Raw genomic sequence first — 14104 nt, forward strand, 5'->3', positions numbered from 1 at the left:
AAGAGAGACATGGGAGTTTCAGTGTTTTGGAACTCGGAAAGTGAGAGTTGTCTATCGCCCCCTGATGGATAATGTGCAAACTGCAGACGTTCAATTAAGATTTTGTTTGTCTTCACCCTACACTGATTATAAATAAATGGAAGTGAAACATTATGTAAGTGCAGACTTAATTAATTATTTACAAAACATTTATTTAACAGAAAAAAACAAACATATGCAGAATAGGGAAATAAAAGCAATGATCCAGTTGCAAAGGTATGACTACAACTCCTTATTTATAAAGCTTTTGGTTTAACTTCAGCTTTTATTGCTTGGTAGGAGTCTATGCGCACAGACATCTTATCTTTAAAAACTTTTACTTAATTAGATTGAGAGGTCATCCCTACTGTACAGTTAGTTATTTAGCACTGTACTCAGTTATGTTATTCCAAAACTGCAATTTTCCTTTCATGAAGCCATTTTTTTTTTTTGTTGATTTGGGTGTATGCTTGGACTCAGTGATGCTGGAAAAATCTATCTTTATTTCCACCTTTCTAACAAACATGTAAAGGTTTTGGAAGTGTTTTTATTTTCAACCATATATCAAAAACCTCTGTTTCATAAAAAGAGTAGTCACCACCCTCATGTTCCACCCCCATAGCACTTCCTTCCACACGGTTCTTTGACATTTTAACCAACCGTGAAAGTTTTCTTTCAAATAAAAGTCTTTTATATTTAACTATCGATTAGTCCAGACAGGTGGTAATCTTTACATGCATGTCCAATGATTTCCATTTTATGTTAAAAATCTCCTTGCAGTAAAAAGTGGCATCATGGGGTCAGTGTCCATGACAAGCAAAAATCAGTTTGAAGGAAAAATAAATAAAAAGCAATAATCTTACAGAATCATGCCACCTTTCAACCACTACTTTCCTAAAGCACCTTTTGATTCAATTTTAACATTCATTCTCCTTCGGTTGCAGTCTAGCAACGCTCCATCTCTTCTTGGTAATATTTCCCCACTCTGTCTTGCAAACTCTCTCCGAATCTATCAGACAGTGAAGACATTTCATGCTGACAGCCATCTTCATGTAACCCTAACAGATTTTCAGTTGAATTTATTTCTGGACTCTGGCTCACCCATGGCAAAACTTTATTTGTCCTTCACTCGTGTCGTCCTCCTAGAATGAATTCGGACGTAGAGCACGTTTGGACTCGCTATCATTCTGAAAATTAAATCCCTCTTTATCTTCAGGTTTCTAGCAGGCATTTATTTCACAACCATAGATACATGGAAAGCAGAGGAGACTGTTGTCACATGTAGAACAAAACTAGTCCTTGTTGGAAATTCCTGCAATTCCTTTAGCATTGCTGTCAGCCTCATGGTAGCCTCCCTGGCCATTGCCATGTTGTCCTTTCAGTAAATTTGTCAAACTGTCCAGTTTTTATAATGTCTATAGCCTCTTTCAGAACATATTTTTGCTGAAACATGAGCACACACATATCAGAGGCATCACATGCACTGTATTTCGCTGTTCAACTAATCTGGGGAAACAAGCAGAATAATATGATGCAGGCAGTGGACAATAACATGTTGAAGATGCTGCACGACAAACTTGTATTAAAAACGACTGAACATAGGATCATATTCTTTCAACTTACTGTTTACACAACAGCATTTATGAAAATACTCTTTGTTGCATATCCCAAGAAAAATGTGCTTATACAACAGCAGAATTGCCCTGTGACAGACTGACAACCTGTCCAGGGTGTACCCCGCCTCTCGCCCAGAATGTTAGCTGCAGATAGGCAGCTAAGGGACAAGGGTTCTGTACACCCTTGTCCCCTATACGGACAAGGAGACCTGTAGGAGGCGATGCTTCATTCTGGAGCTAAACCTGTGTATTTTTGTGTGATCAAAACCGTGTCACTGTGTAAACAAGAGCCCAAAATGCAACAAAACATTTGTGTTTGACTGTGCTGGCATTGTCATGCAAATAGTTCTTTCTGCTGTCTCATATTTTCTCTGCTTTTACTGGGGGGCAGCATCCATATAATGGAGTTCAGTGAGGCCATTCCATCCTCTCTATGCAAAATGTGGCTAAAAGCTGCAAATGTGGACATGACACCAAAATCCAACCAGGTTTCAGGTTAATCGAGTTTAGTACAATCAACGGTAAATGTGAACTCAAGTTTGATTACAACAACTGAACACACTTATATAGTTTTCTTCCCTCTTATAACAGATTTGTTTGATTTTCAGTCAAACTGTACAACATATGTCAGATTATATGAGGGAAAGTGTTCTGTCAATAGTTAACTTTTATTAATCAAAGCTGGCGAAAATCGCATATGGGGAACCCCAAGGTTCCATCTTTGGGCCCTTCTTCTTTAATATCTACATGCTCCCGCCAGCTCTCATTATAACTATTAAAAAGATTAGACCATATGCAGATGATACACAGCTTCACATTACAATGTCACCAGGTGACCATGAACAATTCAAACACTGAGCAGATGCATGTACCAGATCAATGCCTTGATATGCCATGTCTTTCTTCAGCAGAACAGAAACAAAACTGAAGTAATTACTTTTGGACCTAAAGAGGAAAAATTAAGAGTCAGCATACAGCTGAGTCAGCGCACAAAAAAATGCCAGAGTTTATATTTGAACTCTGCCAGAAGGTCTAATAATATTCTGTTTAAATTATAATTCCCTCTTTTTAAAAATATTGGTAGACATTTTTTGCTGTTATTTAGAAAGTGTTTTGTGAAATTCTTAATCTGAACTGAGTATTTGATAGCAGACAACGGATCACTCAGTCAGATATTTCAAGCTGATGAAAGCCAGTTTCTACCTCGGGCTAAATCTGAGAAAAATCCACCCAAGCTGTGTTGTTTTTAAACACAGAGTAAACAGATATTACAGCACAGAGTGCAGCACGAAATGTTTAAAGAGCTAGACTTTTTTTTACCCCTGTGGTGTTAGTGGAAAACACGAAGAGTTATTGGATTTTAGTTCAGGAGGCGATTGAATGCCAGTGCTGCTGGTATTTAAAACTTACACCTGCTGCCTCTAAAGTGTTCCAAATATCAACTCATGCAAGCTTAAGTTTCCCCAGTTTGGTTTTCAGCTAGCAGGTCAATATGTTGTTCATGTCTGCCATACTTGACAGAAAAAAAGAGAAAAATCTACGCCCTCTTCTTTATTCTCTCTAAAATCTATTACGGACACAGCCAATACCTGCTGTGATTCAGCGGAGTCAACAGCTTTTTATTATTGCTTTCCTTTCTAAATATCTCACTCCTGCTCGGATCGTTGAGGTCGGGTTTTTTTCCGTTTCTGCCGAAATGTCATTTTTGTAAATCAAACAATCACAACTGGTCAATTAAACACTTAATTGCCACTAACATCAGTATGCCACCTGTTCATGGTTAAATGGCTTTTGTCATGTCTCATTACGCTCTCTGCTCACTCATCACTGCGCCTCCCCAGCTCCAGGATTCCCACTGGGATGGAACCTTTTTAGCCAATTTATCTTCCGGCTCAAATCAAAGCTGGCTTTTCTCCGCACATATGACCAAGCGTATCTGTTTTAGATGATTCATGTCCCTTAATTTAAAAAATATATATTTTACATTTGGTTAACCACAAATATTTATCTATTTGATAGTGTATGTCATAAAGTAACACAAACTTTGGGATATGGAAGTAAAAAGCACGTCCTTCCTGTCCACAGCCATCACCATCTACAATAACTTTCTGAAGAATTTCGAGTTAATATGAGCTACATGTCATTTCTGTTTGGGATGAATAAAGTATTTTGAAGTTGAATTTGATTTAATCATTTTGTCTTCCACTTCCTAACTTAGCTCTTTTTTGTGTTGGTCTGGTGGATAAAATTTTATGAAGATACATTCGTCTACCTGACAAAATGTGAGGTCGAGGAGGCATGAAAACTTGCTAGGGGCTCAATGTGAAATGAAAGAAATTTCCTTCTTTGTGGTTTCCCTGATGCTACAACCTTTTAGCAAAGGCTTCCCTGAACTTCCAACAGCCCTGACATTTAAGAGGCCCTAATATCAGCACAGAAAATGACTGTTAATGAGAGCCGAGGCTGTGTTTTAATGCACCTCATTATATCACAGCAAGACATTTAACTCTGTGAGCTTCAATATGCAGTGCTATTCTCATGAAGACGAGGGAGTTGCATAAAAGGATGGCCTTTGCACAGTGAAATCTGTGATGTATAAATACTCTTTGAGTGTGGCCACAGAGCCATGAGATCACTTAACCTTTAAGGGCTTTTTCTCGTCCTGTGAGCCCAAAACATGGCTTTTAAGTCTCCATGCAGGCGGTTTGTTCACTGTGAGCTGTGTTGCTATGCTGACAGGGAATCAGTGTCAGTGGAAGAGACAGAGAATCAACTTGCGGCTATTTCCAAGGAATTTCGTGGCTTTCAGCACCACCAGACTGTGGTTCTAAAGCAATTATGGCAATATGCTGCTCTCAACAGTTTCTATTAAAAGTAAACAATCTAAATCTTCCCAAGACAGACGCACCAAGGCCAAATTATTTCAGGAAAATACAAGGAGGGTACCCATTTAAGGCTCGTTTGGTTTCATCCATGCTCCAGGGCCGCATGATTAGGAGTTTTATTACACTGTCACTGGAGGAAGTGGTCAGGAGTGAGTGATGGACCCTAACAAGTGGCATGCAGTGAAGGACTAAAGGAGTCATAAATAGAAAGAAACAAAGAAAAGATGCAAAGAATCAAAGAATAAAGTAAAAAAAATAAATTAATTAATACTTAATTAAACAAATGAATGCATAGCATAAGCAAGCCAACAAACAAATAGCAATAAAATACAAGTATAAATATAAAATAAGTAACAAATGAAGATCGAATAACCTACAACAGATAAAAAATACCTCAACAAATAAACAAATAAATTAATTTAATTACAAAATTAAAAAAAAGATGGAATAAACTACTACAATAAATAAATAAATAAATTCATTAATTCATTAATTAATTCATTCATTAATGTACTCATGCCTGGCAAAGAGATGAAGGATGATAAACAGTGTTCCAGATTCAGCCCAGAGCTGCAGGGTCAGTGTCATTGTTTGCTTCTTCGCTGCCTTAGCAGCTTCCTGAACTGAGTATGCTCTGTACATTTGACACAAGTCTTTAAAAATCAACCAGTTCAGCAAAACCTCTCCAACCATAAGTAATGGCTTTAGAACAGATTAATAAGCACCATAAAGCCTCATACAAATTGAGCATATTAAGCAGAAGAGGCTCTGGCTTCCCAGAGAACAGTTATCAGCTAATTTCCAATTAAGATGCCACATTAGTATGAACTGAGCACCAAACAGAAGTGTGTTCATCTGGATTTCGCTCAGTGGATCTCGATCCAGAGCAACATTGACAGAAAGCCAACAGTAACAGTGTTTTCATTTGCTTCCCACTGGTTTTGGGATGGGGTGTTAAAAGAAAAGCAGACACCAGTTAATCAAAGCGATCAATCTTGTGCACCATATGCGGAGTTGGACGTGTGGCATTGGGGCCAGCAATGGGAGAACTGACCTGTTGTCATTAGAGGTGTGGCACCGATCGATCATGACCTGAGGCCGGTGTGAGCTGCAGGATGGCATTTTCCATACGGCATGGTGGGAATGCGGGTCACAGAGAGTGAATCATCCTGCAGCATACACTCAGAAGGACAGCAGGCTTTTCCCCATAAAACTAAAGTTTAATTTAACAGTTGTCTTGATTATTTAAAGCTAGATTTAATATTTTATGTAAACCAGAATGTAAGAAATGCATTGGATATGTAGTCACAACCAAACTTCTGCTCATTTAAAATCTCACAAAGTGAAGCAACCTCTAAGCTGATCTATGATAGCCCCCTCCTGGCAGAATCTTGAACTGCTCAGTCTTTTCTCAGCCAGTGCCTCACTACCATATTTCTCTACAACTCCCCAACTGCAGATATGGAGTGCTTCAAAGTGCGCGCATGATGCGATCCAGTGGAGCAGAAACTGGTGGCAGGACCAGCTGTTAGGACTGGACTGTGCCAGTTTGTGCAGAGCAGTTGGCAGGCCTGTTGGAAGCACAGCTAATGTGTAATTCAGTGCAGCTTTTTGTCACAGTCTAACCATTCACAGACGGTGGAAAAAGATGGTGTTGTTAGATTCTGCAGACATCAGCTGTGTAGAACAGATCTGAAATCGAATCAGTGGAACTTAGTAAATTACTGAAAATGTCATTTATTTCGGAATTTCAATTCAAAAAGGAAAACTCCTGTGTTAAGACACATTTTGAAGTCAACCCTGTTTTCATACTCTGGGAAATAGCCTACTGAATTTAACTTTCTCAAAGAGATCAACGTCTAGGTTGGACTCTGCCAGAGACTCTTAATTCTCAGATTTACTGCTGTGTTTTGGGTCAACCTCATTGTGCAGGATGTTCCAACAACATAGAAATCCAAAATCTGGAGATTGGACTTGATTTAACACAAATTCAAATCAGTTCAGAACCGCGGATAGCGATCGGATCATTTTAACACTATCAATTTCAACTCAGAGCCTGAAGCCTGGTTGACTCGTTGAACCAAGCACGCAGCAGCGCGAGCGTTGAAGCGGGTGTCGCAGCACCACGTGCACCTCTGGATCTTTGTAACACACAAACTGGACGATCTGGAAGATGCTCTTCCAGCCGGCTCCAATGCAAACCTTAAGTAGGCCTGGGCCGGGGGCCCGCTGCCCCCAAGTACCCCCTGCAGCTCCACCCCTGGATTGGACAGGTCCTGCGGTGAGGTGTAGGTGTTTGGAAGCTCATTTTAGCATCTTGCGGTCTGCTTTAAGGGTGAACTTGCTCAGATGACCAAATGTGGGCAAGTTGGGAATTGTTCTCCACTCATTTACTGTATTCCGTCCAGTGGAACGGTTGTTTTCAAATTGTTTTGAGAGCTCTTCAGCTTCATTCTTTCTAAAGGTTTAAGGCTCTAAAACTCATTAATTTCACTTTTTCTTGACAGTGAACTAAATGTTTGGGGTTTAAATAGGGAAAGCTAGCTTCAAAATGCTATGTTTTTTAAAAATTATGTGCACCTGACACTATTACTAAGATAAGAGGATGATAAGAGTATAAGAGGAAATAAATGTGAGAGTTGTCAGTCAGGGTCTCTTGTTTTTGTTAGAACTGTTTCTCATCCATTCAGTCCTTTATTTTAATAATTATAGCCCAAACCTATGTACTGTATAACTAATCAGTATTACAAACTTTTTAATCAATCAATTAATAAAAATACTTTGAAAAATTATCAAAAATGGTCAAAATAAGAAAAAAAACACTACTCTAGCACAATACCCGTTTTAAAATGATTAATGTGGATAGTCTTATCTCTGACTGAAGTGCTCATCAAGCTGAAGTCCTCCTCTAGTCCAACAGATGTCTTTCTCTCTCTGTCTCTGCCTGATAAATATTACTCTAACCACAGCTGCTGTCCCTGGTTACTTCAAAAAAAGCAATTGTGGAACCATTAGCAACAACAAAAAAATCTTCATTCATCAGTTTTAAAGAAATTATGTTAAAGTTTTCTTCTGCTTTGAATTTTTTTAAGAGGCTTCAGTTCATTTAAAACTATTTCACAAAATAAGATAGCACTTTGAAGAGCTTTTATTCACCTTTGTTCATCAGGTTCAGAGCAGTGTTGGTGTCAGGGTACAACTGTACAGTGGTTCAAGTGTTTCGGTTCTGGCAGATGTGGGGACTTTTCCTTGGCTCTCTGTCCTTCGGGACAGCAATAATTTACTAAAAAAACAAATAACAAAAAATAAGTACAAGGAATTTGTTATGGCCACTCTAAAGCATTATTTCTGCTGTTTTTGCACCTGTATATCACATCAAACAACAAGGGACTGAACATAGAGCCCTGAGTAACTCCGTAGGTGAACAGAAAAACTCCTGCCTACGAGATGTTATACATTAGGACAAATGCATCTTTAATTTCAGCAACAGGCTTAAATTATGACACCAACATTTTATGATCATAAGTGAAAAGCTGTCAAAAAGCCTAATAGCACAATGACAAAGCTTATTGAATAAATGTTAAAAAGAACACCATAAAACGATTCTTGGAAACTTTTAAGACGTTAGACATTAGAAAAAAACACTGAATAAAAAAGGTAGAAAGGTTTATTTTCAACAATTAAAATATGTACAGAAACAGATAAAAAAAACAACAAACGTTTAACATGTAACAACTTTTGGTCCTCAGAGCGAGATATAAATAGAGAACAACAAAGATTATGAGTCAGTGTCTTCTGAACTTGAGTTGGTGGAGGCACAATCTGACAAACTGCTGCTTGTGCTGACAGACTGAGAGGCACTTTTGCTGGTCTTCTCTGGAGAATGTAAAGGAAACAAAGCACCATCAAAATCTTATTATCAAATTATTCAAGAATAGCTTTGTGCCAATATGCTTTACTTACTTTGATATTTTTTGAATTTCTTGAACAGGCAGGTTCTGACATATTGCTCGAGCTTCCGCAGAGTGGACGGCTTCAGTAACTCAAAGTCGATCTCAATCTCATCCAGGTTATTGGTGCACATGGTGGGCTCCGAAGCTTGAAGGATTTCGACCACGCGGGCCAGCTTCATGCCAGGAAGGCGATTGATGTCGAGGCTTAGCTGATGTTTTTCCTCATATGTCATCGGCAAGGCTTTATTGTCTGAATCCCGTCTTTCCTCGTGTGTAGCCGGCAAAGCCTTCTCTCTCAAATCCCAATCTTTGTTTTCTTTCAATGGATTCCTGAAATTAGATAAAGTACGAGTAAACTTGCATATAATGTATAGAACCAGCACTAAGTCAATAATCATACCTAACTATAGGGTTTGAAGCACTTTTAGGTACATCCCCGCCATGTTCTTTCTGGTCATTCTCCTTCCGCGGGTTTGGGGTTTGAAAAACGGCTGCATGCTGTCCGTCAACTGTCTTTAGCTAGGCAGAAAAAACACCAGAACATTATTTTTATGTGGTGAAGCCTTTCTAATAAAGCTCCAAAACAATTAAAAGCACCAAGAAGCCAAAGATGTTGAAAACAGGGTAGCGAAGAAAGAAATGCAGCCGTTTTCACACATGAACACCAGAGTTCTAGAGAATGTTCTGGCAGGTTTCGATTTAGACATTTTCTGTTAGGAACACTCTAGAAATGTGGTGGAATGGCAGAACACAACGCAAAAATACACTGAGGAAATCAGTGTATTTCCTCAGTGAATACACTGGGGAAATACACTCAGTGCTTTACTACAGCTCCTTCCTGGCAAAAAGCAAGCAGAGATCAACAAATCAGGAGAGCAGAAAGGAGATTGAAGCAGCCATTTTGTACCGGAAGCACGCTGGTTAACTTGCAGTAAACACTCTGCGAGATCTGCCATCTCACCCGCTGACATTCCAGACATTCAACTCAAACGAAAAATGTCTTCCAGGCGTCCAAAGCGGACGTTGTGGAAATTCATTGACACATATTTCACCAATCAGGAACATCTCTAGAACATTTAAGTGCACGTGTGAAAATGGCTCTGGGGCACATCTGCAAGGGAACGCAACACAGTTAACACATCAATATTTATGTTACAAATAGCACCTTCCGTTCATTAGCACCCCTGGAGAAGATGTGCCTTAAGAAACATATATTTTATTGCACTGATATGAAATTGTAACAAAAAATCTAACCGTTGATTTAACTGTATTTTAGTGCAGAAAATATACTGATAAAATGTCTTTTAAACAAGTAGAACTAATAATCACCCTCGTCTATGGGCCTATTTCTTTAAACTACTCTGCAAAATGGAAAAGAACACAACATTTCATGTCAATAAATAAATAGATGACTCCTCAAAGTCCATCATCCAGGTGGGTTTTCGTGAATATGTTTAGTGGAGGACACTCTGGGCAACTTTCTGTTTCAAACATCTTGACATTATAAATTCCTTCACATTGTAAATAAAGCAATACAAAATGCAGCCACAAAGCAACACACAATCGGTTTATCGGACAATAAAAGCACCGCATCATCTCTCAAATCTACTGTAAATCTCAGCTTTGATTTTATGAAAAACAATGATTTTTTTCTTTCAGATGAAGCCCACCTGTTTTCGTGGCTCAGCAAACCGGGTGGAGTCCTCCACTGTTGACTCAGATCTGTCCAAACTAGCCGGACTGCTGATGGTGCAGCTGGGAGCGGTGACCCCCACTTGCTCATCTGGCATCTTAGCAAACCTCTGTTCGAACACTCCCTTCAAGCATCCATAAGCAAGCATGAAATGGAGAGAATTACTAAAAAAAATAATACAGTATTATAATTCGCAACACACCTGAAGCTTTCTGGCCATGTCGACCACAGTGTGATGGGAGGGGTTGTACTTGTAACAATTGGAAAAAATTAAGCGGATATCTGCAGCGAACTGCTGAGCGTCCTGGTACTCTCCTCCATCCATCTTTTTCTGCAGATGAACAGAAATCCTTTAAGTGATGCCAAGATTACACTTCAATCCACATAAAGGTAAAAAAAAAGTAGCTCTACTTTCACAGTGCTGAGATCCATTGGGTATTTGATGATGTCGTGGTAATCGTGAATCCCCAGAGCTTTAGCGTCTACAGGCCTGTAGAATGGCCAGGCGTAGGCGGAATGTTTTTTCGACAGCATCTCCTTCAGGATGTTGCTGCAGTACTTCAGCTGTTCCCTCAGTCCTCCATGTTCTGTGTTTGGGTTTGGAATGTCCCTTGCTTCAAAGTCGCTCTTGGTAGGAGTGGTTGCTCGGCCCGTGCCTTCAGGCCTCATCCTTTTTTCTGAAAGGAGCAGCAAAGGGTATTCACACCTCTTGAAATTTTTAGATTGTGTCAAACTACAATACAGACCAACACACAAATGCAGTGCAAGTAAACAAGAAAAAAACAAAAGAGAAAAAAAAAAAAAGATATGTAACCTCCTGGAAGTGCCAGGCCTCCGATGACAGAAACCGCTGATTGAAGTGGCACAAATAATTTTTGTATTATCTTGTGTGACCCCTGACCCTTCTGCAAATATTTTTTTTGGGGAAAAAACATGATTAAAATGACATTAATGGAAATGTTCTTAAAAATCCCAAAGCTTCAGTTAGAGTTGATATTTACAATTTGAGAAAAGACAATATGAGGATAGGCTGAATTTTTTTTTTTTGATGGTGAGGAAATATGCACTGGCTGTAAATTCTGATTGTTTGTCCTTGTGTGTTGGACTGTTCATATGTGGAATGGATGTTTGATTCATGTTTAGGAGATTAAACAGTTTTAGTCGTTTGAGATTCCAGGTTTGTTTGTTTTGATTCTGGTTTTTTCCTGAAAGGAGGAAGGCTTGCTGTCAGTAGGAATTTTTGCTGTAACACACACGTTTGAGTCACATCCTGATCGGACGATGTTTTAGATGTATTGTGAAGGTCTTGTGTAAATGAATGATACATTCTATTTGTACTCAAAAGGGTGGAAATCTAGAAATTTGACTTTAGATTCTGTATTTTATTATATGCATGTAATGGCTAATGATTAGGTAAAAAATAGAGCAGAGTGTATGAAGGATATCAACAAATAGGTGCAAGTTGGGAGTCTTGCACCAGCTGTTGGAATGTACAGCTCATCTTGAGTGTGTGAGGAGAGAGAGGGGTGTTTTTAAGATCAACACACACTGGTATTGGTGCCAACAAGCAGACAGAGCTCTCATTGTTATACCAGGCCTTAATAAAAACTCTCAAAGACAAAGTGTTTGAATCTTATCAATTATTTAACAGAAAATTCTGAAAACCCCAATAAAATAAAGTGACGTTTATGATTATAACGTGACAGAATTTGAGTACGAATTATTTTGCAATGCGCTGTATGTCTCACCTCACATCAGCCGTTTGCAGAAGCGACTACATTACCTGGAAGGATGCTTTTTCTGCCTTTCCCTTTGCCTGCATGAGGAACAATCTCCTCCTCTTTCTGAGGCATCTGGGAAACTTTTTGCAAGAAAATCTTCTCCAAGGCAAGAGCCATCAGCACGATGTCATCGGTAGGCTGCACGGGAGGATTGAGAAAAATCAGTTAGGACTTAAATATCCAGGACTTTACCTTCTTTAAACCAAGAAGCTCCTAACCTTGTTATATATGTAACAGTTGGTAAACATGGTGTTGAAGTCCTGCAGGCATTCGCTTGAACTCCAGTAGTAGTTGTTCTCCAGGCGTTTCTTGATGGTGCCCAAGTCCATGGGAGATGTTATGATCTTATGATAGTCCTGTTGAAATAGAGGCGAGTTTGGATGTAAGAGACAGTCTGTCCAGGTATGACTGACAATGCAGGGCAGTTCTTATCTGGCAACAATGTGAGCTAAAAAGAAAAACAAACAGATTACTCACTGGTAGCCCGAGACTGACTGCATCAACAGGCTGGTAAAACGGCCAAGCGAACTGGTGCCGCCACAGAGCTTTCACCACCACTTTCTCCATGTACTGCAGCTGGTTGGTCCGACGGCCAGGCTTGTTGGGATCGGTCACCTCTGGAGGAGGGGGATTCACGGGCATTTTGGGATCTGGCTCAGCGTCGGAGGACATGATGCAGGTGAAACGGGGTTCGCCGTTATCTCGTTTTAGCCAGGTAGTGTGTGCCTTTCAGCTCAGTGGAGACTCCGAGGGAACGCCAGCCTGCTTCATGCATATTTTTCATGCCACACAACCTGTTTATCAAACAGCAAACCGTTAGAACTGTGCACTTCTAACAGCGCTGTGGTTTATTAAGACAACACAGCTGTCTGCCAGGGAATTGTAGAGGTTTTGTTAAGCTTGCCTCTACTCTTTTTGTTAATCTTATGTATGTTTGTTCAACAGCTTTATATCATAATAACCTAAACCTAACCTAACTAACTGAAATAAATACTTGGAAGTATTTCAGTCTGTCTAACAAATTTGCATATTCTAAGACTAGCTTTCATTTAATGGAATTAGCTCAATACATTAGCTTATATAATCGTACAAAAACAAGGAAAAAATTGGGAAATTAAATTGTGTTGCTTTAATAGAACAGATTTATGTAATCAATAAAATGCTAGGTCTTATTAAGCAGAAAAAAACCCTTAAGAAATATATTATTCCTTTTTGAACCCCAGTGCTCTAAACTTGACAATTTGGGCCATCATGGCAAAATCACTGTTTTACAATGTTCAGCTTTATGGGATGGTATTTAGTGAAGGGCTGTGTCATTACAATAGCATGAAAAACACCGAAAATGGTGGACGTTACAAAAAGAAACACGTTTTGAATGACTATCACTGGGATTTTAAAAATAAATCTTAGTCTTAGTATTTTTAGTTTTATCGAACAAGTTCAAAGGAGAGTTTAACCAACAGTTACTGAAACGGTAAACTCGTTTACAGCAACAAACAGCACTGGATGTTGTCGAAATAATACAAAGTATCCTTTATTGAATACTGTTAACTGTTGGACATTTTATAAGCGCTTTTTTCCCCCACAAAGAAAAAAAAACAACAACAGCGGTAACACATAGTAACGTTACAGAAACACTCGCTAGCTCAACTTGGCTAGCTGGTTTTCATAAAGTGCTACTAACTAGCAGATTAAAGCGACAAAAAAAACAAACAAACTCAAAAGCCCAGTATGGATCGGCATAAATCAAGTTTCACATAAACAAAGCCAACCTGGAGTAGCCTTTCTTTGTTCTGTGGTGGTCGACTTCTAGTTTAGGAAGTCTTGACGCCGAACCTTCGTGTTGTCATTTAACGAAGCAAAAGTATCCTTTCCAACAACTGACCAGAAAAATAACGGTTGAACAAAAACTGAAGGGTTTGTGAACTCTTTTTTTTTTTTTTTTCTCGTGAGAGGGAGTTGAAGTGATCTTCTGAAGACTTTGTTTTTTTCTGATTAAAGAAAGTTATTACTGAAGGGAAATGAAATCAGAAAGCCGAATTGGATTTACTTCAGAGTGCAGGAGTGGGGTGCCAACTGAAAACTAACTGACCAGTAGCTGACATGGCTGGAGCAGGAGTGGAGGGAGGGGCGTTCCTCTTCACACCGCCACCTGTTG

General features: G+C 39.2%; 1 protein-coding gene across 1 annotated transcript; it reads right to left on the reverse strand.

Moving 5' to 3' along the window:
* Nucleotides 1–7649: 7649 nt before the first annotated feature.
* Nucleotides 7650–14077, reverse strand: LOC116725071 (bromodomain-containing protein 3-like). The gene is made up of 10 exons (XM_032570961.1): nt 13719–14077; nt 12424–12740; nt 12165–12302; nt 11949–12084; nt 10577–10842; nt 10368–10496; nt 10143–10289; nt 8873–8991; nt 8483–8802; nt 7650–8395 (listed from the first exon to the last, which is right to left on the reverse strand). Exons 2-10 carry the CDS (start codon nt 12616–12618, stop codon nt 8298–8300), a joined length of 1548 nt encoding a protein of 515 aa, XP_032426852.1. The 5' UTR covers nt 12619–12740; nt 13719–14077; the 3' UTR covers nt 7650–8297.
* Nucleotides 14078–14104: the final 27 nt, after the last annotated feature.

This window comes from Xiphophorus hellerii, chromosome 8 (assembly GCF_003331165.1).
Source record: "Xiphophorus hellerii strain 12219 chromosome 8, Xiphophorus_hellerii-4.1, whole genome shotgun sequence".
Lineage (NCBI taxonomy): Eukaryota > Metazoa > Chordata > Actinopteri > Cyprinodontiformes > Poeciliidae > Xiphophorus > Xiphophorus hellerii.